The 21,435-nt window shown below is 42.3% G+C and overlaps 1 protein-coding gene across 5 annotated transcripts in view; it reads right to left on the bottom strand.

The window, feature by feature from the left end:
- Window positions 1-21,435, bottom strand: part of LOC133513047 (synaptotagmin-14-like) — a 110,580-nt gene that overhangs the window by 22,124 nt on the left and 67,021 nt on the right. For all 5 annotated transcript variants that reach the window (XM_061843310.1, XM_061843313.1, XM_061843314.1 and 2 more), the window contains one exon: window positions 291-562. In XM_061843310.1, the coding sequence (XP_061699294.1) occupies window positions 291-562 (272 nt within the window). The remainder of the gene's footprint in view (window positions 1-290; window positions 563-21,435) is intronic.

Below are 21,435 nucleotides of genomic sequence, written 5' to 3'. Positions count from 1 at the left end.
CGACTTTACTTTGAAAGTATCTAAATGTGTTTTGATGAATAAGTCTGGGGCTTAGGTCTGCGAACTATAGACAAAAGCAGTGTACGTATTTGGAAATGGCCAGGTGCTTTTCTTTTTTCCTTACATTGGGATACAGTGAGTTGAGACAGAGAAAATGTCTCTACAACATCATTAATTAGTTGACGTCGAGTGCAAAATAAGTTGTTCAACACCCAAGTGTTTATGTCATTAATTACTACATTAGCTCATTTGATTTTCTTGTATATGTCTCTGGGAAACACATTATTTACCTCTGGACTGAGAATAGCAGTACTGTCACTGGGCACATCTTCCTCATAGCCCTTATTTAGACAACTCTCTGTCTCATGGCCATCACTTCCCTCACTCGTGCATTTGCGAAAGGAAAGGTGGGGGCTACCACTGGTTTGTGAGAGATCACACTTGGCATCACCCAGGTCTGACAGTGTACAAGACATGCGTGGAGATCCATTTTCATCCTGATATGGCGGCGGTTGGAGTTCATCAAGTGGGGGTGTCCGTCTCATCCTCTGAATGCAGTTGGCTGTAACAGAATGGCGGAAGAGAAGACAGACAAAGACTAAGTGTTGACAATCATCTACATCAGGGGAAGGGAATCCTTTAGGTTGAGAGAGCCATGAACAGCAAATATTTTAAAATATGATTCCAAAAGAGCCATTCAATATTTTTAAAACTACATACAAGTGTATTTGTGCATTTTATGTAAGACCAACACTTTAAGAGTACAATAAGTCTCTAAATTCATTTAAATAACATTATGCTGTTGCTAACCAATGATGACAAAAGTACTTCTTACCATTAATGCAACTTCTTTGCTGATAGCTTAGTCGTCTGTTTCACACGTCATTAAATTAAACTTCATGCAGCCTTTGTGACTTCCATCCGTTATTCGTGAATGTAGGTTGGTTTTAATGTTTTTTTTTTTAAATGTAAGAAAGACTGTTCATATGCATAGGTAGACCCAAACATTGTCAGTACAGCAATATTCACACACTGCAGTGTGGTATGAGGGGAAGTGCGTTCCAAGTTTTCACAATCAGCTGGTCTACAGGTTTAATTTTTTGCATTTCTCCCCAATTATGTGCACTCGCCAACAATGCTTGCTGACAGAGGCATGTCTATGTTAAAAAATTTCCACCAGCGCATACGTACACTGTCATTAAACATCATTTATATGCTGGGTAAGGACTGTAAGATTTGTAATTATGATTGTACCCCTTTAACAGTGGAGGGGGGTGGTGCAAGGTGAACTAGGAAGAAGAATGTCTGGCCCAATGGTGTGGTCGTGCAGCACGTCATTGTTAGAGAAAGTTCTTCTTTTCCTTTCGGCTTGTCCCGTTAGTGGTCGCCACAGCGTGTCATCCTTTTCCATCTTAGCCTATCTTCTGCATCTTCCTCTCTAACCCCAACTGCCCTCATGTCTTCCCTCACCACATCCATAAACCTTCTCTTTGGTCTTCCTCTCGCTCTTTTGCCTGGCAGCTCCATCAACAGCACCCTTCCACCAATATAATCCCTCTCTCGCCTCTGAACATGTCCAAACCATCGAAGTCTGCTCTCTCGAATATTGTCTCCAAAACATCCAACTTTGGCTGTCCCTCGAATGAGCTCATTTCTAATCCTATCCAACCTGCTCACTCCGAGCGAGAACCTCAACATCTTCATTTCTGCTACCTCCAGTTCTGCTTCCTGTTGTTTCTTCAGTGCCACCATCTCTAATCCGTACATCATGTCCGGCCTCACCACAGTTTTGTAAACTTTGCCCTTCATCCTAGCAGAGACTCTTCTGTCACATAACACACCAGACACCTTCCGCCAGCTGTTCCAACCTGCTTGGACCCGTTTTTTCACTTCCTTACCACACTCACCATTGCTCTGGATTGTTGACCCTAAATATTTGAAGTCCTCCACCCTCGCTATCTCTTCTCCCTGTAGCCTCACTCTTCCCCCTCCACCTTTCTCATTCATGAACATATATTCTGTTTTACTTCGGCTAATCTTCATTCCTCTCCTTTCCAGTGCATGTCTTTTTCTATCTTTCAAATTGTTCCTCTGCATGCTCCCTGCTTCCACTGCATATCACAATATCATCTGCGAACATCATGGTCCAAGGGGATTCCAGTCTAACCTCATCTGTTAGCCTATCCATTACCACTGCAAACAGGAAGGAGATCAGAGCTGATCCCTGATGCAGTCCCACCTCCACCTTAAATTCTTCTGTCACACCTAAGGCCCACCTCAGCATTGTTCTGCTGCCATCATACATGTCCTGTACTATTTTAACATACTTCTCTGCCACACCAGACTTAAACATGCAGTACCACAGTTCCTCTCTTGGTACTCTATCATAGGCTTTCTCTAAGTCTACAAAAACACAATGTAGCTCCTTCTGACCTTCTCTGTACTTTTCCACCAGCATCCTCAAGGCAAATAATGCATCTGTGGTACTCTTTCTAGGCATGAAACCATTCTGTTGCTCGCAGATACTTACTTCTGTCCTGAATCTAGCCTCCACTACTCTTTCCCATAACTTCATTGTGTGGCTCATCAACTTTATTCCTCTATAATTCCCACAGCTCTGAACATCGCCTTTGTTCTTAAAAATGGGAACTAGAACACTTTTCCTCCATTCTTCAGGCATCTTTTCGCCCCCTAGTATTCTGTTGAATAAGTTGGTCAAAAACTCCACAGCCATCTCTCCAAATTGCTTCCATAACTCCACCGGTATGTCATCAGGACCAACTACCTTTCCATTTTTCATCCTTTGTAGTGCCTTTCTGACATCCCCCTTACTAATCATTTCCACTTCCTGGTCAGTCACACTTGCCTCTTCAAGTCTTCCTTCTCTCCCATTTTCTTCATTCATCAACTTCTCAAAGTATTCTTTCCATCTAGTTAGCACACTACTGGCACCAGTCAACACATTTCCATCTATATCCTTCATCACCCTTACCTGCTGCACATCCTTCCCATCTCTATCCCTCTGTCTGGCCAACCTGTAGAGATCCTTTTCTCCTTCTTTCGTGTTCAACCTGGTGTAGATGTCTTCACATGCCTCTTGTTTAGCCTTTGCCACCTCTACCTTTGCCCTACGTCACATCTCGATGTACTCCTTTTGTCTCTCCTCAGTCCTCTCAGTGTCCCACTTCTTCTTCGCTAATCTCTTTCCTTGTATGACTCCCTGTATTTTGGGGTTCCACCACCAAGTCTCCTTCTCCCCTTTCCGACCAAAAGACACACCAAGTACTCTCCTGCTTTGTCTCTCTGATTACCTTGGCTGTCGTAGTCCAGTCTTCGGGAGCGTCTGTTGTCCATCGAAAGCCTGTCTCACCTCTTTCCGAAAGGCCACACAACATTCTTCCTTTCTCAGCTTCCACCACATGGTTCTCTGCTCTACCTTTGTCTTCTTAATCTTCCTACCTACCACCAGAGTCATCCTACACACTACCATCCTATACTGTTGAGCTACACTCTCCCCGACCACTACTTTACAGTCAGTAATTTCCTTCAGATTACATCGTCTGGACAAAATATAATACACCTGCGTGCTTCTACCTTCGCTCTTGTAGGTCACTATATGTTCCTCCCTCTTCTGGAAATAAGTGTTCACTACAGCCATCTCCATCATTTTTGCAAAGTCCACCACCATCTGTCCCTCAAAGTTCCTTTCCTGGATGCCGTACTTACCCATCACTTCTACATCGTCCTTGTTTCCTTTACCAATATGTCCATTACAATCTGCACCAATCACAACTCTCTCGCTGTCTGGGATGCTCATAACTACTTCATCTGGTTCCTTCCAGAATTTCTCTTTCAACTTTAGGTCACATCCTACCTGTGGGGCATAGCAGCTAATCACATTATACATAACACCCTCAATTTCAAATTTTAGTCTCATCACTCTATCTGATACTCTTTTCACCTCCAAGACATTCTTAGCCAGCTTTTCCTTTAAAATAACCCCTACTCCATTTCTCTTCCCATCTACTCTGTGGTAGAATAATTTAAACCCTGCTCCTAAACTTCTAGCCTTACTACCTTTCCACCTGCTCTCTTGGATGCACAGAATATCAACCTTTCTCCTAATCATCATGTCAACCAACTCCTGAGCTTTTCCTGTCATAGTCCCAACATTCAAAGTCCCTACATTCAGTTGTAGGCTCTGTGCATTCCTCTTTTTCTTCTGACGATGGATCCTCCTCTTCTTTGTCTTCGACCCACAGTAGCTGAATTTCCACCGACGCCCCGCAGGTTAGCAGTGCCGGGGGCGGGCGTTGTTAACCTGGGCCACGACCGATCCGGTATGGGATTCTTTAGATGAACGCTAATATTTGTTTGGCACAATTTTTACGCCGGACGCCCTTCCTGACGCAACCCTCTGCATTTATCCGGGCTTGGGACCGGCCTACAGATTGCACTGGTTTGTGCCCTCATAGGGCTGCATTGTTAAGAGAAAGTTACATGTGCTGCCAAAATGTTAAAAAAAAAAAAAAGACGCAAGGCTGACGTCTTTTTTTTTTGTGCACGCCGTCACTCGATTGACCAAAACTGCCTTGCAAATCTCTGTGGCGTTTACATTTTCCCCTTATGCTTGTGTGGATTTTCCCAACACATCTTCAAAATGTGCTTTTTTTGGTTAATTGAAAACTCTGAATTGGTTCTAGGTGTGAATATGACTATGAATTGTCGTGTGACTATATATTGTGCATATATTGAGTGGCGACCAGTCCACTGTATCAGCTGCTACTCACCCAAGGAAAGGTGTTATGGCTCCATTTCACAGTGACCCAAACAAAGAGACGTGAGATACAAAATGGATGACAAGTTCATGGCGTTCCTCAATAAAAACAAAGCCTCCTGATTGTGATTTTACTTGTGAGTGGAGTAAAGAACATAAATAATCAATGGATATTGAATATTAAACTAATAGAATTCACCGACTGCAGTTCTTACAGTGTATACCTGGCACAGATTTCATGCTCCTTGCATTTCTAATAATTCAAATAAAAGAAGGCAATGAAAAATGACATACTGAGTGTGTGACAATCATGACGGCTCACAAACAGTTCTGTCTGCTAAATTCCCAAATGTACTTTCATTGTCCAATTTGAACAGTTGGCACTAATAATCAGAGGGACATTAGCACCCCAAAAAAAATTAAACATGGCTCATGATGAACAATACACTCTCTTCTGTTTCTTAACTTTTAGAAAAAGCCACCCCTGTATTGTTACAACCCTCTCCAACTTACTCTTTCTAGCTCTCTCCTGTCTCATGACAGACAGTGAGACTTTACCTCAAAGTCGCACATAGCAGCAGCACGATGGAGGCAAAGGAGTTTTAACTAAGTGTCATGGAGGGCTTGATAAAAGAAGCAAAACCATTTTGAGCACCCCCTCCTCCCTTCCCCGCTGAGCCGGGGGCGGTTGATTTGATGGAAGCTGCTGTGTAAAGGGATCACTTTTTCCTGCACCCAGCTAATTGGGATGGTTACAATTCCACTTCTATTCTAAGCCCTCCTTCCTTTGCATGGAATGTCCTTTTTCACATAGGCTTTTTTGGTTGATTTATGGATTGATTTTTATTTGTCACAAACAAGCAAAATTATAAAAAGTGTGATTGTGTGTCTGAATTAAAGAAGAGCCTGAAGGAAGAAACGCTTATCATGTTCAGCACCTCTTTTACATTGTAATGTTTACAAGATCCATGAAAATATACATAATCCATAAATCCACACATTTCAAAAGACAAAATGATTTAACTTTGCTCATTTATTGGCAACCATTCAAGGTAAAATTGATATCTGACTCCTACAGCTGTCAAAGGAAGAGAATGAATATGAAAAAATAAAATCTTTATGCTAACCACCAAAAATCCTTTCATTGATAAAGTACAAAATTAGCAATTCAATGCTTTATAGCTGACCAAAAGTGTTTGTCACTGCTGTTAAATTATTTCAAGTGAATGCACATCTATTTTTATTTCCTCATCTAGTTTATACCACAACTACACACTACAAAGAACTGGTCATACTTTTCAGAGCTGACTGGCTGGTGACTTGCTTAAAATTATAAATTACACTGTAGACTGTATGTACAATGAATATTATTTGGATGTTGGTTAGTGACAACATATTGCAAGCTTTACACAAAATTTTAAATTTAACTATCCATCCATTTGCGACCGCTTATCGAAGGTCAGATCGCGGGGGGCAGTAGTTTTAGCAGGGACACTCAGACTTCTCTCCCCCCCGCCACATGATCCAGGTCTTCCGGGGGGATCCAGAGGCATTCTCAGGCCAACTGAGAGACATAATCCCTCGGGTTTGTCCTGGGTCATCCCCAGGGTCTCTTCCCGGTGCTTGGAACACCTCACCAGGGAGGCATCCAAATCAGATGCCCAGCCCACCTCATCTGGCTGCTCTCAATGTGGAGGAGTAGTGGCTCTACTTTGAGCCCCTCCAGGATGACAGAACGTCTCACCCTTAAATTTAACTAGGTCCCAGAATTTTCATTTAATCGATTTTCCTAGCCGCTTATCCTCACAAGGGTCGCGGGAGTGCGGGTGCCTATCCCAGCTATCAATAGGCACGAGGCGGGTTGGACCTTGAATTAGTTGCCAGCCAAGCGCAGGGCACACAGTGACAGACGAAATTCAAACTGACAATCACACCTAGGGGCAATAGTCTCCAATTAATGCATGTTTTTGAGATGTGGGAGGAAACGAGAGTGCCCGGAGAAAATCGACACAAGCACGGGCAGAACAAGCAAACTCCACACAGGTGGGACAGAGATTTGAACCCGGGTCCTCACAACTGTGAGCCCAAGGCTCTAACCAGTTGAACACCAACCAGCCGTCCCAGAATATGAAAAAAAAATGGATTGGAAAGGATTTGTAAGAGCAAGGCACGCAGAATGATGAGCCATCCCTATGACTTTTTTTTGTAAAGTGCAACTCTTTTGGAAAGAACTTCAAGGCCTTCTCTGATGACCTGAACACCATAAAAAGCACAGACTTACATTTAAAATGTAATAATTGTTCATATTTATTAAAACATGATAAATCCAGTCATATGTGAATTAATTTTGGTGGGTCCAATCAGATTCCAGCTGCTATGCGTAATGCAATGTCAATGTAAAATGCCCAGGGCCTTAAGTGTTATAAACACTGGCCTGTGCCACGTCCACACAAGGGTAGTGGCTGTTCAATATGTGGTTTATCCAATCAGATTTTAAGATTCAATCAACAAGGCCATCAAGAAAGCTCAAAGTGATGTCAGGATGTTTCCATTTTAAACTAACAGATGAGGGCAAAAGTTGCCTGAAATGGCGGACGGAAAAGGAGGAGAAATCTATTTGGTGAGTGAAATTAATAATAGTGAATTACTGATGTACCCGGCGGCACGGTGGATCAGCTGGAAAGCGTTGGCCTCACAGTTCTGAGGTCCCAGGTTAAATCCCGGACCCACCTGGGGGGAGTTTGCATGTTTTCCCCGTGCCTGCGTGGGTTTTCTCTGGGCACTCCTCTCACATCCCAAAAACAAGCAACATTAATTGGACACTCTAAATTGCAATTGTGTGATTGTGAGCTGTAGATGGTGTTTCTTTATGTGCCCTGCGTTTGGCTGGCAACCAATTCAGGGTGTACCCTACCGCCTGCCCGTTGACAGCTGGAATAGGCTACAGCACTCCCCGTGACCATTGTGGGGATAAGCGGCAAAGAAAAATGGATGGATGGATGATATACTACTCCATTTTAGCAACTGGGAACAACATGAAATTGACGACCTACAGCAACTACTTAATGTTTTTATGACTGTGATGAACTGATCCAAGAATTCCAAATAACAGGCGGGAAATTTCTTCAATACAATCCATTAAAAGCAAGAATTAAACAAAGAATACCAACAGGTCGGAACACTCTCGAACTGCTGCAGTTTGTCGAGCAAATATTAAAGCTTCTGCCACAAAGTAAAAGAAATCTTTCAAAAGTTTATAGATTCATTATATGTACTAAATCAATGCACTTACTAATCACCAAATGGGAAGAAGATGTTTCCATTTCTGCTGACCTTAACTACTGGGTACAGATATACAACAACAGAATGAGGAAAAAATACAAATCTACAGCTCATACAATATAAAGCACTCAATTGAGTACATTTTACTCAGTACACTATGCATAAAAGGGGCTTTTCTCCATTGAATGTGTGTGCAATGCACAAAAACACCCCGTGTACCTTATTTTCATGCTAAATGGGAATGCATACCAATTCAAAGCTTGTGGACTTTGGTTAAACAAAAGCTATCTTCTATTCCACTTTCCCCTAGATTGTGCATACCTGTGATTTAAACTTAATCAACCTTCCTCATGAATATATATATATATATATATATATAAATATATATATAAAATCATTACTTGTCCCGTTAACTATTGCTAAGAAAACTTTCCATTAAAATGGAAAAACATGCAAGCCATTAATCAGTGGCTAAATCTCATATTCAATTCATTGAGTTAGAAAAATAGCATAATGAAAAAAAATCTATGACATATACAGGGAGTCCTTGGTCTACGATCCCTTCCAACAGTAGTGACTTAACTCGAATTTCGACTTCAGTTGGATTTCACCATAAAAGTCAAAATTTACAATGATCACTGGGATTGGCTTCAACATTCCTGCGACTCTAATGAGTATAAGCTGCTCAGAAAATGGGTGGGTATGGGTACTTCGTCTAAAAAACTAAAATACATTAAAGTAAAAAATAGATGGTTCACTTACTATTTGGGAACAGAGGCTGGGATGGTGAAGAATGAAGGGAGACTGCGGTCAGCTCTTGCGAAGTAAGTAAGTGCAGGTAAGCCATTGCTAGCAGTAAATTCCTCCTTGCGTCCTCTCCTTTCTGCTTTTTTTAAGTTAGGAAAATATTCCGTGCCTTTTCCCCTAATGAACATGAGGCTGATATTAAGCCTACGTTGATTCAGCTCCTTGATCCGTGACATAAGTAATCTTTCCATCTCAGCAATGATCAAAGAACGTTGCTTTGTTGTTTTATTTTTTTCTTCACGAAAAAAGCTGATTCACAGGGTAGGTCCAATGACTGCCAATTGGAGAGCTCCTGGTAATCATAGTAACGGGAGAAGGTGGGTTTTACAACGAGCCACATAGCGGTGCTCCTGAGCCCACCACCTCCCCAAGGCAGCTTGGTGTGGGTGCTCCCCTCTCATGGCCCATGGGTGCTCCCTGGTTTCCCACCCTCATCATTCTCTTGTCAAGTCCCGCTATCTGACTCTCTTTCCCAACAAATAAGGGACATTCTCCCTTCCTCGGGCTGGATTGGGACTGGCCACATGGCGGGCCCTGCAAATTGTGGGGGGCTTTTTGTTGTCCTGGGGGTTGAGGTGGAAGGAGGGTGGCATTGGGTCCCTCGGCGTGGGACATGTCCTGTTCACAGGGTTGCTCTCAGGTGGACCCACGATCCCTGTTCTGTCCTTGATTACTTGGGTGGGGTTCTTTGCCTCCGCATTAGAGACAAAGCAATTATAGGACATTTCTGTCAGTCTTTTTCCCTGCACAATGGTGTGAATTCACTTCTATGTGTCTGTAGGGACACACGCCAGGGATTCTTCCACTGGGTGTGGGACTACTCATTTATTGCAACAAATAACTCATGGATATGCAAAGTGCTTATGTATCCCGCCAGTTATACTCTTGTTACTGTATATAGATTTCTGTAATTCACTTAGTCAGTCAGCTCACATTCCAGTTATATAGTCGGGTTCACAATCCTTATATAGTCGGGTTCACAATTATTGTCTTGCATGCTTCTTCTCCCAGCCTTGTCCTGCCCTATCTTGTCCTGTCCTTCCACAACAAGGTGTAGAGCTCCAAGCTCATGCAAAATTCACATTTAATGTTTGTTGTAGATATGGGATGATTGACTTGTGTTTACAGTTAGCGTTCTGAAATTCTGTTCTGTCCGACTGACTGACTGTGATCCTCAATAAAACTTCTGTCAAAATGCGCAAAAATCACAGAGGAAGCTCAAAAACTCAAGTAAAAGTAAAAAGTAAGATGCATAAAAACTGCTCTGACAAGTACAATTCATCCAAAATGCTACTTCAATAAATGTTTTCTTGTTTTCCTTTTGGCTTGTCCCGTTAGGGTTCAGCAGAGTGTGTCTTTTTCAATATATACCTATCACGTGCATATTCCTCTCAAGCACCAAATGCCCTAATGTCTTTCCTCAAAACATCTCTTTTCCTTGGTCTTCCTCTCAACCTTTTGACTGGCAGCTCCATCCTCAGCACCCTTCTACTCTCTCTCTCACCTCTGCACCTCCAAATGATCGAAGTCTGGTCTCTTGAACCTTGTCTCGAAAACATCTAACTTTGGCTGTCCCTCTAATGAGCTCATTTCTAATCCTATACAGCATGCTAAGTCCGAGAGAGAGCCTAAACATGGCACACCCCATCACTGTTCTGCTGCCCTCATACATGCCCTGTTGTATTCTAACATATCTGTCCGCCGCACCAGACTTACGCATGCAGTACCCACAGTTCCTCTCTTGGTACTCTGTCATAGGCTTTCTCTAGAGTCACAAAATCACAATATAACTCCTAACTTTCTCTGTAATTTTCCACGAGCATCCTCAAGGCAAATATTGCATCTGTGGTAATTTTTCAAGGAATGAAACCATACTGTTGCTCAGAATCAGAATCAGCTTTAATGGCCAACTGTGTAGAACACACAAGGAATTTTTCTCCAGCAGTCGGTGCTGCCCTGGTTTGACATACAGAACAGAAAACAGAGAACAAGGAACACCATAGGAACAAGAACAAAGGACAAGAGACATTTCTGTTGATAGGAATTATTCCTTATAAGACGTGCAAGATGTGAAATCAATGTAGATAAGTGTGTCAACAATGTCAATTGTGGAAAGGGAGCAGATTCAGTGATGAATCGTGCGGTCTGCAAAACAAACAAGGTAAAATAAAAAAATAAATAAATAGATATAAAATATAAATATATATTACTCATACTAATACTGATTGGACCAGCAGGGTGTGAGTGAGTGTCCTAACGTGGCACAAGGCTGAAAAATAATAGGTTCGCTGATCAAGAATTTAATGACTTAATTGCTAGAGGGGCAATACTGTACGAATGCCTGCTAATTTTGACTTTCATTGATCTGTATGGCTTTCCCGACGGAAGGAGCTGGAAAAGCTGGTGGCCAGGATGAGGAGGGTCTGAGAGGATTCTGCCTGCTCTGGACCTGGTTCGCGTTGCGTGCAAGTCCTCGATAGTGGGTAGCGTGGTGCCGACAATCCGTTCAGCGGTTTTGATTGTCCGTTGTAGTTTGAGTTTGTCTTTTTTTGTGGTGCCTCCAAACCAGAATGTGATGGAGGTACACAGTACTGATTGGATGACCACTGTGTAGAACTGTCTCAGCAGCTCTTGTGACAGGCCGTGCTTCCTCAGAATCTGCAAGTACATCCTTTGCTGGGTTTTTTTTTTAGGATGGAGGTGATGTCCGTCCCCCACTTCCTCTGAGACTGTAATTCCCAAGAACTTGAAGGTCTCGACAGTTGACACAAGGCAGTTGGACAGTGTCAAGGGCAGCTGTGGTGAAGTATGCCTCCTGAAGTCCACAATTATCTCCTCGCAGATACTGCTTTTCTTATTCTAGCCTCCACTATACCTTTCTCATATCTTAGTGTTAATTGTGTGGCTCATCAACTTTATTCCTCTCTAGTTCCCACAGCTCTGAAGATTGCCGTTGTTCTTAAAGTTGGGAACTAGCACATTTTTCCTCGATTCTTCAAACATCTTGCCTGCTAGTATTCTGTTGAATAAGATGGTCAAAAATTCCACCGCCACCTCTCTAAATTGCTTCCATACATCTACATGTATATCATCAGGACAAACTGCCTTTTCATTTTCCATCCTCTTTAGTGCTTTTCTAACTTCCCCCTTACTAATAATCATTGCCACTTACTGGTCCATCACACAAGCATCTTCTAATCTTCCTTTTCTCTCATTTTCTGCATTCATCAACTTCTCAAAGTATTCTTTCCATCTATATAAACACACTAATGCCACCAGTCAACACATTTCCATCGCTATCCTTAATCACTCTTACCTGTTGCACATCCTTTGGATCTTTACCACTTTGTCAGGCAAACCTGTAGAAATCCTTTTCTCCGTCTTTGGTGTCCAACCTGATGTACATGTCATTGTATTACTCGTTTAGCCTTCGCCACATCTACCTTTGCCCTACGTCGAATCTAAATGGATTCCTTTCGCCTCTCCTCAGTCCTCTCAGTGTCCTAATTCTCCTTCTTCTTTCCTTCTATGACTTCCGGGAGTCCCCCGGGAGCTCCTCCTCTCCATCTTTCTGAAAGGCCGCTCAACATTCTTCCTTTCTCAACTTCCACACATAGTTCTCTGTTGTCATCTTAATCGTCTGCACCACCAGAGTCATCCTACTAATGATAAATACATTAAACTAAAACTAAACTGTAAAGTTTACTTCTATCTTAGAAAACCACATCCACGAAACAATAAAGACACTGAACAATGCATGAAGAGACGTGTAATGTTTTCAAGGAAAAACCTGAAATAAAGGAATCACATAAATGATGAATTTATTGACATAGTTACATTGAGTGCTCTCTAAAGTTCATCTACCAAATCTGGATACCTTGAGAATTTTTTTTAATGTTTTGTGTTCAATTGGGTGTATCATTTTTATTTGAGCTGTCACGTGATCTGTGCCTTGGTGGTAATGTTGCAGTGGCTGGAGGACCGAAACATGCGATGCAGTTGTTGAAGATAGTGTGCGTAGGTGATTATTAATTTCTTCCAATGTCTGCTTTAATGACAAGTGAACAGCAACACAATACACAAGTAAAGACCCTGTGTGCTAGTTGTGTTCTATACAACATTAATAGTGGTCATATCATGGCCAAATAAGTAATGATGAATCCATGTATCCATTTTTGGGTTGGGGGAATGCTGGAGCCTATCCCAGCTAATTTTGAGTGAAAAACAGACTACACCCTGAATCAGCCATCACTCAGTTGCAGAGCACATTTCGATACCATCACTGAATGGGAATTGATCTCACGCTCCCCGCACCTCCCTCATGCTACCTCTCGCTCGCTGTAATGCCACACATTGTTATTTTGCGTTTTTGTATATTTCGTAAAATTGTGGCATAATAGTGTTGATATTAAGGTGTGGAATGGGCCAATCCATTCTCAACTGAAGGCCCTGGTCCAAAATACAACATCCCACCACTGCATGCATGCCCACAGTACAGGGCATCTAAATAAATTTGAATGTGGTACAAAAGCCCATTTATTTCAGCACTCATATGTTATATGGATTCATGAAACATTTGGGAAAATATAATTCAGTGGGTACAGTGCTGCCAAACTTCTACATGACAAATCATTTTCAGGGTTTCTTGATTGTTTTCTGATGTAACATTATAATTTCTCAAATTGGTGAACGTTGGCTTTTTGTTGCCTCAGCTTGTGCACCATTTTCAAAGAATTTACGAATTTAGAATGGCACAGATACTTCAGTGGATCTGGTTTATTGAATGGATCAGTTCTGCCAATAAACATCTCATCCTCCCTGATGCTCCCACCGCTTGCTCTGGCACTATCAGAATGTGACGCTCTGAATAACTGAACGGCACACACCAACAATGGTCTTTCAGAATGTTCCGCAGTATATAGAGTGCGCATGGAATGAACTTCCAAGCCTACCAAATATGTGTTCCGAAAACCTATCCCACGCCCCATCGCTACTCTGAGAATGTACATTCCAACAGGGCTATGAATGTCACAACAGTGGGGAGTGGAGGATATTTACAAATGCACCCATAGATGCATCTGAGCCTGTTTGTGGCACTGTCAATTTGTTGATCTTACATAAAATAATAATGGGGACATTTCCGAGAAAACATATCAAGCTGAAAAAAACCTCCATCGAAATATACTGTATGATTTTGAGTCGTAATGTGATATTGAGAGATAGGTGTCAGACCTACTTCAAAAAGCTGGGGATACACAACAATAGTACGGAGCTAGCCAGGCCACATAAAAACTCCTTGGCATGAAAGTGATATATATACATGGACTCTTATGATTCCAACACCGTTTAACCCACATTAATGTAAATGGCCTCAAATTAAAGCAGAACGTCTACACTACATCTTGTTCAATTTAGTTAAAATCCGATTGAGGTGATGTTCTCAGCCAAAAACATGAGATTAATGTTTATGATGTCCACTTTATGCATGGGCTGAGGTAATTAATATAAATTCTCATTTAATAGATAACTATCATTCCTGTTACTACACTTCGGAACTTTACTTAGAAACGTTTGTCTATGTCATATAAGACTTATTTAATAACTTATACCTGGGAGATCTAGTCGGGAGATTTACTCCAGTGTTTTCCAACCTTTCTTGAGCCATCATACCGTAATGATAAAGTAAAAACAGATTTTCACAAATATGTGCAAATTTATTGAAAATGTAAACATTTAAACACAATAGGTAGATCAGTATTAAATGCAGCCCTATGGGGGCACAAACCAGTGCAATCTGTAGGCCGGTCCCAAGCCCGGATAAATGCAGAGGGTTGCGTCAGGAAGGGCATCCGGCGTAAAAACTGTGCCAAACAAATATGAGCGTTCATCTAAAGAATCCCATACCGGATCGGTCGTGGCCCGGGTTAACAACGCCCGCCCCCGGCACTGCTAACCTGCAGGGCGTCGGTGGAAATTCAGCTACTGTGGGTCGAAGACAAAGAAGAGGAGGAAACCGGATCCAGCGTCAGAAGAAAAAGAGGAATGCACAGAGCCTACAACTGAGTGTAGGGACTTTGAATGTTGGGACTATGACAGGAAAAGCACAGGAGTTGGTTGACATGATGATTAGGAGAAAGGTTGATATTCTGTGCATCCAAGAGAGCAGGTGGAAAGGTAGTAAGGCTAGAAGTTTGGGAGCAGGGTTTAAATTATTCTACCACGGAGTAGATGGGAAGAGAAATGGAGTAGGGGTTATTTTAAAGGAAGAGCTGGCTAAGAATGTCTTGGAGGTGAAAAGAGTATCAGATCGAGTGATGAGACTAAAATTTGAAATTGAGGGTGTTATGTATAATGTGGTTAGCGGCTATGCACCACAGGTAGGATGTGACCTAGAGTTGAAAGAGAAATTCTGGAAGGAACTAGATGAAGTAGTTCTGAGCATCCCAGACAGCGAGAGAGTTGTGATTGGTGCAGATTGTAATGGACATATTGGTAAAGGAAACAGGGGCGATGAAGAAGTGATGGGTAAGTACGGCATCCATGAAAGGAACTTTGAAGGGCAGATGGTGGTGGACTTTGCAAAAAGGATGGAGATGGCTGTAGTGAACACTTATTTCCAGAAGAGGGAGGAACATATAGTGACCTACAAGAGCGGAGGTAGAACCACGCAGGTAGATTATATTTTGTGCAGACGATGTAATCTGAAGGAGGTTACTGACTGTAAAGTAGTGGTAGGGGAGAGTGTAGCTCGACAGCATAGGATGGTAGTATGTAGGATGATTCTGGTGGTGGGTAGGAAGATTAAGAAGACAAAGGTAGAGCAGAGAACCATGTGGTGGAAGCTGAGAAAGGAAGAATGTTGTGCGGCCTTCCGGAAAGAGGTGAGACAGGCTCTCGATGGACAACCGAAGCTCCAGGAAGACTGGACGACGACAGCCAAGGTGATCAGAGAGACAGGCAGGAGAGTACTTGGTGTGTCATCTGGTAGGAAAGGGGAGAAGGAGACTTGGTGGTGGAACCCCAAAATACAGGGAGTCATACAAGGAAAGAGATTAGCGAAGAAGAAGTGGGATACTGAGAGGACTGAGGAGAGGCGAAAGGAGTACATCGAGATGCGACGTAGGGCAAAGGTAGAGGTGGCAAAGGCTAAACAAGAGGCATATGAAGACATGTACACCAGGTTGGACACGAAAGAAGGAGAAAAGGATCTCTACAGGTTGGCCAGACAGAGGGATAGAGATGGGAAGGATGTGCAGCAGGTAAGGGTGATTAAGGATAGAGATGGAAATGTGTTGACTGGTGCCGGTAGTGTACTAAATAGATGGAAAGAATACTTTGAGAAGTTGATGAATGAAGAAAATGAGAGAGAAGGAAGAGTTGAAGAGGCAAGAGTGAAGGACCAGGAAGTGGAAATGATTACTAAGGGGGAAGTCAGAAAGGCACTACAAAGGATGAAAAATGGAAAGGCAGTTGGTCCTGATGACATACCGGTAGAGGTATGGAAGCAATTTGGAGAGATGGCTGTGGAGTTTTTGACCAACTTATTCAACAGAATACTAGCGGGCGAAAAGATGCCTGAAGAATGGAGGAAAAGTGTTCTATTTCCCATTTTTAAGAACAAAGGGGATGTTCAGAGCTGTGGGAACTATAGAGGAATAAAGTTGATGAGCCACACAATGAAGTTATGGGAAAGAGTAGTGGAGGCTAGACTCAGGACAGAAGTAAGTATCTGCGAGCAACAGTATGGTTTCATGCCTAGAAAGAGTACCACAGATGCATTATTTGCCTTGAGGATGCTCGTGGAAAAGTACAGAGAAGGTCAGAAGGAGCTACATTGTGTCTTTGTGGATCTAGAGAAAGCCTATGACAGAGTACCAAGAGAGGAACTGTGGTACTGCATGCGTAAGTCTGGTGTGGCAGAGAAGTATGTTAAAATAGTACAGGACATGTATGATGGTAGCAGAACAATGGTGAGGTGTGCCTTAGGTGTGACAGAGGAATTTAAGGTGGAGGTGGGACTGCATCAGGGATCAGCTCTGAGCCCCTTCCTGTTTGCAGTGGTAATGAATAGGCTGACAGATGAGGTTAGACTGGAATCCCCTTGGACCATGATGTTCGCAGATGATATTGTCATATGCAGTGAAAGCAGGGAGCATGCAGAGGAACAATTGGAAAGATGGAGACATGCACTGGAAAGGAGAGGAATGAAGATTAGCCGAAGTAAAACAGAATATATGTGCGTGAATGAGAAAAGTAGAGGGGGAAGAGTGAGGCTACAGGGAGAAGAGATAGCGAGGGTGGACGACTTCAAATACTTGGGGTCAACAATACAGAGCAATGGAGAGTGTGGTCAGGAAGTGAAGAAACGGGTCCAAGCAGGTTGGAACAGCTGGCGAAAGGTGTCTGGTGTGTTATGTGACAGAAGAGTGTCTGCTAGGATGAAAGGCAAAGTTTACAAAACAGTGGTGAGGCCGGCCATGATGTACGGATTAGAGACGGTGGCACTGAAGAAACAACAGGAAGCTGAACTGGAGGTGGCAGAAATGAAGATGTTGAGGTTCTCGCTCGGAGTGACCAGGTTGGATAGGATTAGAAATGAGCTCATTCGAGGGACGGCCAAAGCTGGATGTTTTGGAGACAAGATTCGAGAGAGCAGACTTCGATGGTTTGGACATGTTCAGAGGCGAGAGAGTGAGTATATTGGTAGAAGGATGCTGAGGATGGCGCTCCCAGGCAAAAGAGCGAGAGGAAGACCAAAGAGAAGGTTTATGGATGTGGTGAGGGAAGACATGAGGGCAGTTGGGGTTAGAGAGGAAGATGCAGGAGATAGGCTAAGATGGCAAAAGATGACACGCTGTGGCGACCCCTAACGGGACAAGCCGAAAGGAAAAGAAGAAGATACAAAGAAAGAAGAAGAACAAGTGGGACACATAGAGGACTGAAGAGAGGCGAAAGGAATACATTGAGATGCGACGTGGGACAAAGGTAGAGGTGGCGAAGGGTAAACTAGAGCCATATGACGACATGTACACCAGGTTGGACACGAAAAAGGAGAAAAGGATCTCTTCAGGTTGGCCAGACAGAGGGATAGCGATGGGAAGGATGTGCAGTAGGTAAGGGTGATTAAGGATAGAGATGGAAATGTGTTGACTCATGCCAGTAGTGTGCTAAATAGATGGAAAGAATACTTTGAGAAGTTGGTGAACAAAGAAAATGAGAGAGAATGAAGAATAGAAGAAGCACGTGTGAAGGACCAGGAAGTGGCAATGATTAGTAAGGGGGAAGTTAGAAAGGCATTGAACAGGATGAAAAATAGAAAGGAAGTTGGACTTGATGACATACTGGTGGAGGTATGGAAGCAATTTGGAGAGGTGGCAGTGTAGTTTTTAACTAACTTATTCAACAGAATACTAGAGGACGAGAAGATGCCTGAAGAATGGAGGAAAAGTGTGCTAGGTCCCATTTTTAAAAAAACTGGCAATTTTGCAGAGCTGTGGGAACTACAGAGGAAGAAAGTTGATGAGCCACACAAATAAAACTAAGTTATGTGAAAGAAAGTTGAGGCTCGTTGGGCCAGTTGGTGTTAGAGAGGAAGATGCAGGAGATAGGTGGACATGGAAAAAGTTGACACGCTGTGGCAACCAATAACGGGACAAGGCGACAAGAAAAGAAGAAGTGATGTGTCAAGTGGCGACAGTGGCATTGTTTCTAGTGAAGCAATACGGTGACAGTGAGGGAAAGGTTTTTGAAAATATGAGATGCTCAGAATTTAACTCTGGACAAAATTCTGACTCAGATGAACACCCAAATATGGGTGGAGGTAAAAAAAAAAAACCCAAAGACGGTTTTGCTCGTGGAAATTCTCTGGCATGAGGCAATGTAGCGAAAGGTATCTTTCATTTGGATTTACTCTCACCAGGGATCCAATGATTATGACTCTGTTGTGCTAGGTGTGTGGTGAAAAGCTATCAAACAGTCCAAATAAATCCAAGTAAGGTTAAAGGACATCTTGAAATGAAACACCGTTCACTTCAGAACAAGAATGCAAAGAATTTTGTTTGCCTTCATACACACTTTGAGGAACAGGCAATGTTGATTAGAAAAACAAACATATAATGAGAAAGCCCCTAAATCGATCATATTGTTGAACTTGTAGCCTAATTTAAAAAGTCACACACTGTGGCAGAGACATGAATACTTCCTGCCTATAAAGTAATTGTAAATGAGATGCCTGGACCTAAAGTGGCTAAAAATAGCCGAGGTCCCTCTTTCATTTACACATGTATTGGTGACTTGTCTGTAGACATTGAAACTTTAGTTTTTGAAAAGGTTCGTATCAGCACTAAGTTGGCATTGAAACTTGACGAGTGCACTGATATTCATGGGCAAGCTCAACTCCTGGGCAATGTGTGGTTTGTGGATAGAGGAAAAAAAAGAATTGCCAGCCAATGCAACAAAAAACAACAGGAGAGGAAATTTTTCAGGTCCCCTCTGAATAAAGTGGACTTAAATGGTAAAGTGTACAGTTCTCTGCACTGATGGGAGCGGCAGCCATGGTCAGATGCACAAAAGGCTTTTTAAGCAAAGTGAAAGAAAGATGTTATAGTAACGCATTGCTTTTTATACTGTTGAGGTCCACGTTGTTCTTGTGTTGGATGATGCTGTGCACATGGTGAACTTTGTATAATCGAGACCCATGAAAAATCCCATTTTTCTATCCTTATGTGAGGAAATGGCCGCAGAGCATAAATAAAGCCTTATTCTTTCATATGGAAGTCTGGTGATTGTCCTGTGGGAAGGTGCTGGCCCGTGTTTATGAACAGCTGGAGGAAATAAAGGTGTTTCTGACAAATGAGAGGCCCGATTACACAAAACTCCTTGTAACTCTTGAGTAGTGTGCAAACCTGGCATTCCTGGCTGACATTTTCCATCATCTGAATAAACTGAACACATGTATGCAAGGCTGAAATGAAAACCTGCTCAAAAATACAGCTACAATAAAAGGATTCCGCTCAAAGCTGCAACTCTGGAAACAACATGGAAAATGGTCATCTTGAAATGTTCATATTCACCAAGTGATGACAAAATGTCAACACAGCAGCATTGTGAGATAACTGAAACATTAAAAAAGACTTGAGGAGAAGATGTCATGTCAAGCCGCTTATCCTCAAAAGTATTGCGGGAAAGCTGGAGCCTATCCCAGCTAGCTTCGGGCGAAAGGCGGACTACACCCTGAACTGGTCGCCAGTCAGTCACAGGGCAGATAGAGACACAATCACTGAGCGGGAATCGAGCACACGCTGGCCACACCAAAGGCAGGCGTGTGTATCACTACACCATCAGTGACTCAAGGAGAAGATTTAATTTTATTTTTCTTCAGCTTACATTCAATCCCTTGACTAGGTGGGGAGTCCACACAGTTCGGCATCGGTTGGTTGGTGGAAAGGACATCATGACTTTACAGGAACAGGAGGAACTAACTGAACTGAGACAAGTTTAAAGCTAAGCTTTGCCGATATATCTTTGGACAGCTTTTTGTTGGCGCCATTCTGCTGAACAAAGCTTTTTTGACATTATTCCCATTTTCCACAACATCGGTGTGAGGCTTTTCAAGCCTGACTACTATAAAAAGTAAAAGCAGAGAGACTGAGAGCTGTTGCGGAAGAGCTTTGTGTTTGCCTTTCATTGATTCCTACCAGAATATCAGCTCTATGTTCATCTAAACAGGCCCAGGTGTCACATTAAGTGAGTAAAATCTGATTATTAAATGTATTTTATATGATCTTTATTCACTATTCTTTGGTGAGAATAACTGTATATTGTTCATATAGATGACACAGATTCATTTTTACATTTTCTGCTGGTGCTGTGCCATGGGATTTTTTTGAATGAAAAAAGTGTCCCTTGGCTCAAAAAACATTGAAAAAAACTTTCCTGAAAATTTTATCACTCAGCAGCATATTTAAGAATGCTTTAAATAGAATGCCCTCGACATTAAAGTAAAAACCCAATTTCTAAAACAAAAAGGAAGTTAAATATGACGCAGTGATTTCAGAAAAGATGTTTTGTGGGTCGTGACATAACAGTGTCATTGAAAGCATGTAACATTTGAACAGCCAGATTATTTCAAATTTCTGAACCAGAGATCACTTTCTACTGGATGACTTTTTTCATCGTAATTTACATTTACATAGCGTTTAATATATACTATATCTTACCAAAATAACTGCTCACCTGCCTTAAGTCACTTATTGTATGAATTTAAGTAAAATCCCCAAAAGTAATCCAGTGGGTTCAATAGGTTTTCGGTCCACCCTTTGCAGCTAGGACTCAACTCTTCTGGCCTCAACTCTTCTAGGTAGGCTGTTCACAAGTTTTATTTGTGAGATTTTTTTACAATTCTTCCAGAAGGAAACTTGTGAGGTCACACATTGATGTTGGAAAAGTAGGTGTGGCTCTCAGTTTCTGCTCTTATTCATTTCAAAGGTGTTCTTTTGCATAGAGTTCTGGACTTTGTACAAGTCAGTCAAGTTCATCCTCACCAGACATCCATTTCTTCATGGAGCTTG

This window comes from Syngnathoides biaculeatus, chromosome 15 (genome assembly GCF_019802595.1).
Source record: "Syngnathoides biaculeatus isolate LvHL_M chromosome 15, ASM1980259v1, whole genome shotgun sequence".
NCBI classification, from domain to species: Eukaryota; Metazoa; Chordata; class Actinopteri; order Syngnathiformes; family Syngnathidae; genus Syngnathoides; species Syngnathoides biaculeatus.
This window is presented reverse-complemented; position numbering and strand designations above follow the sequence as displayed.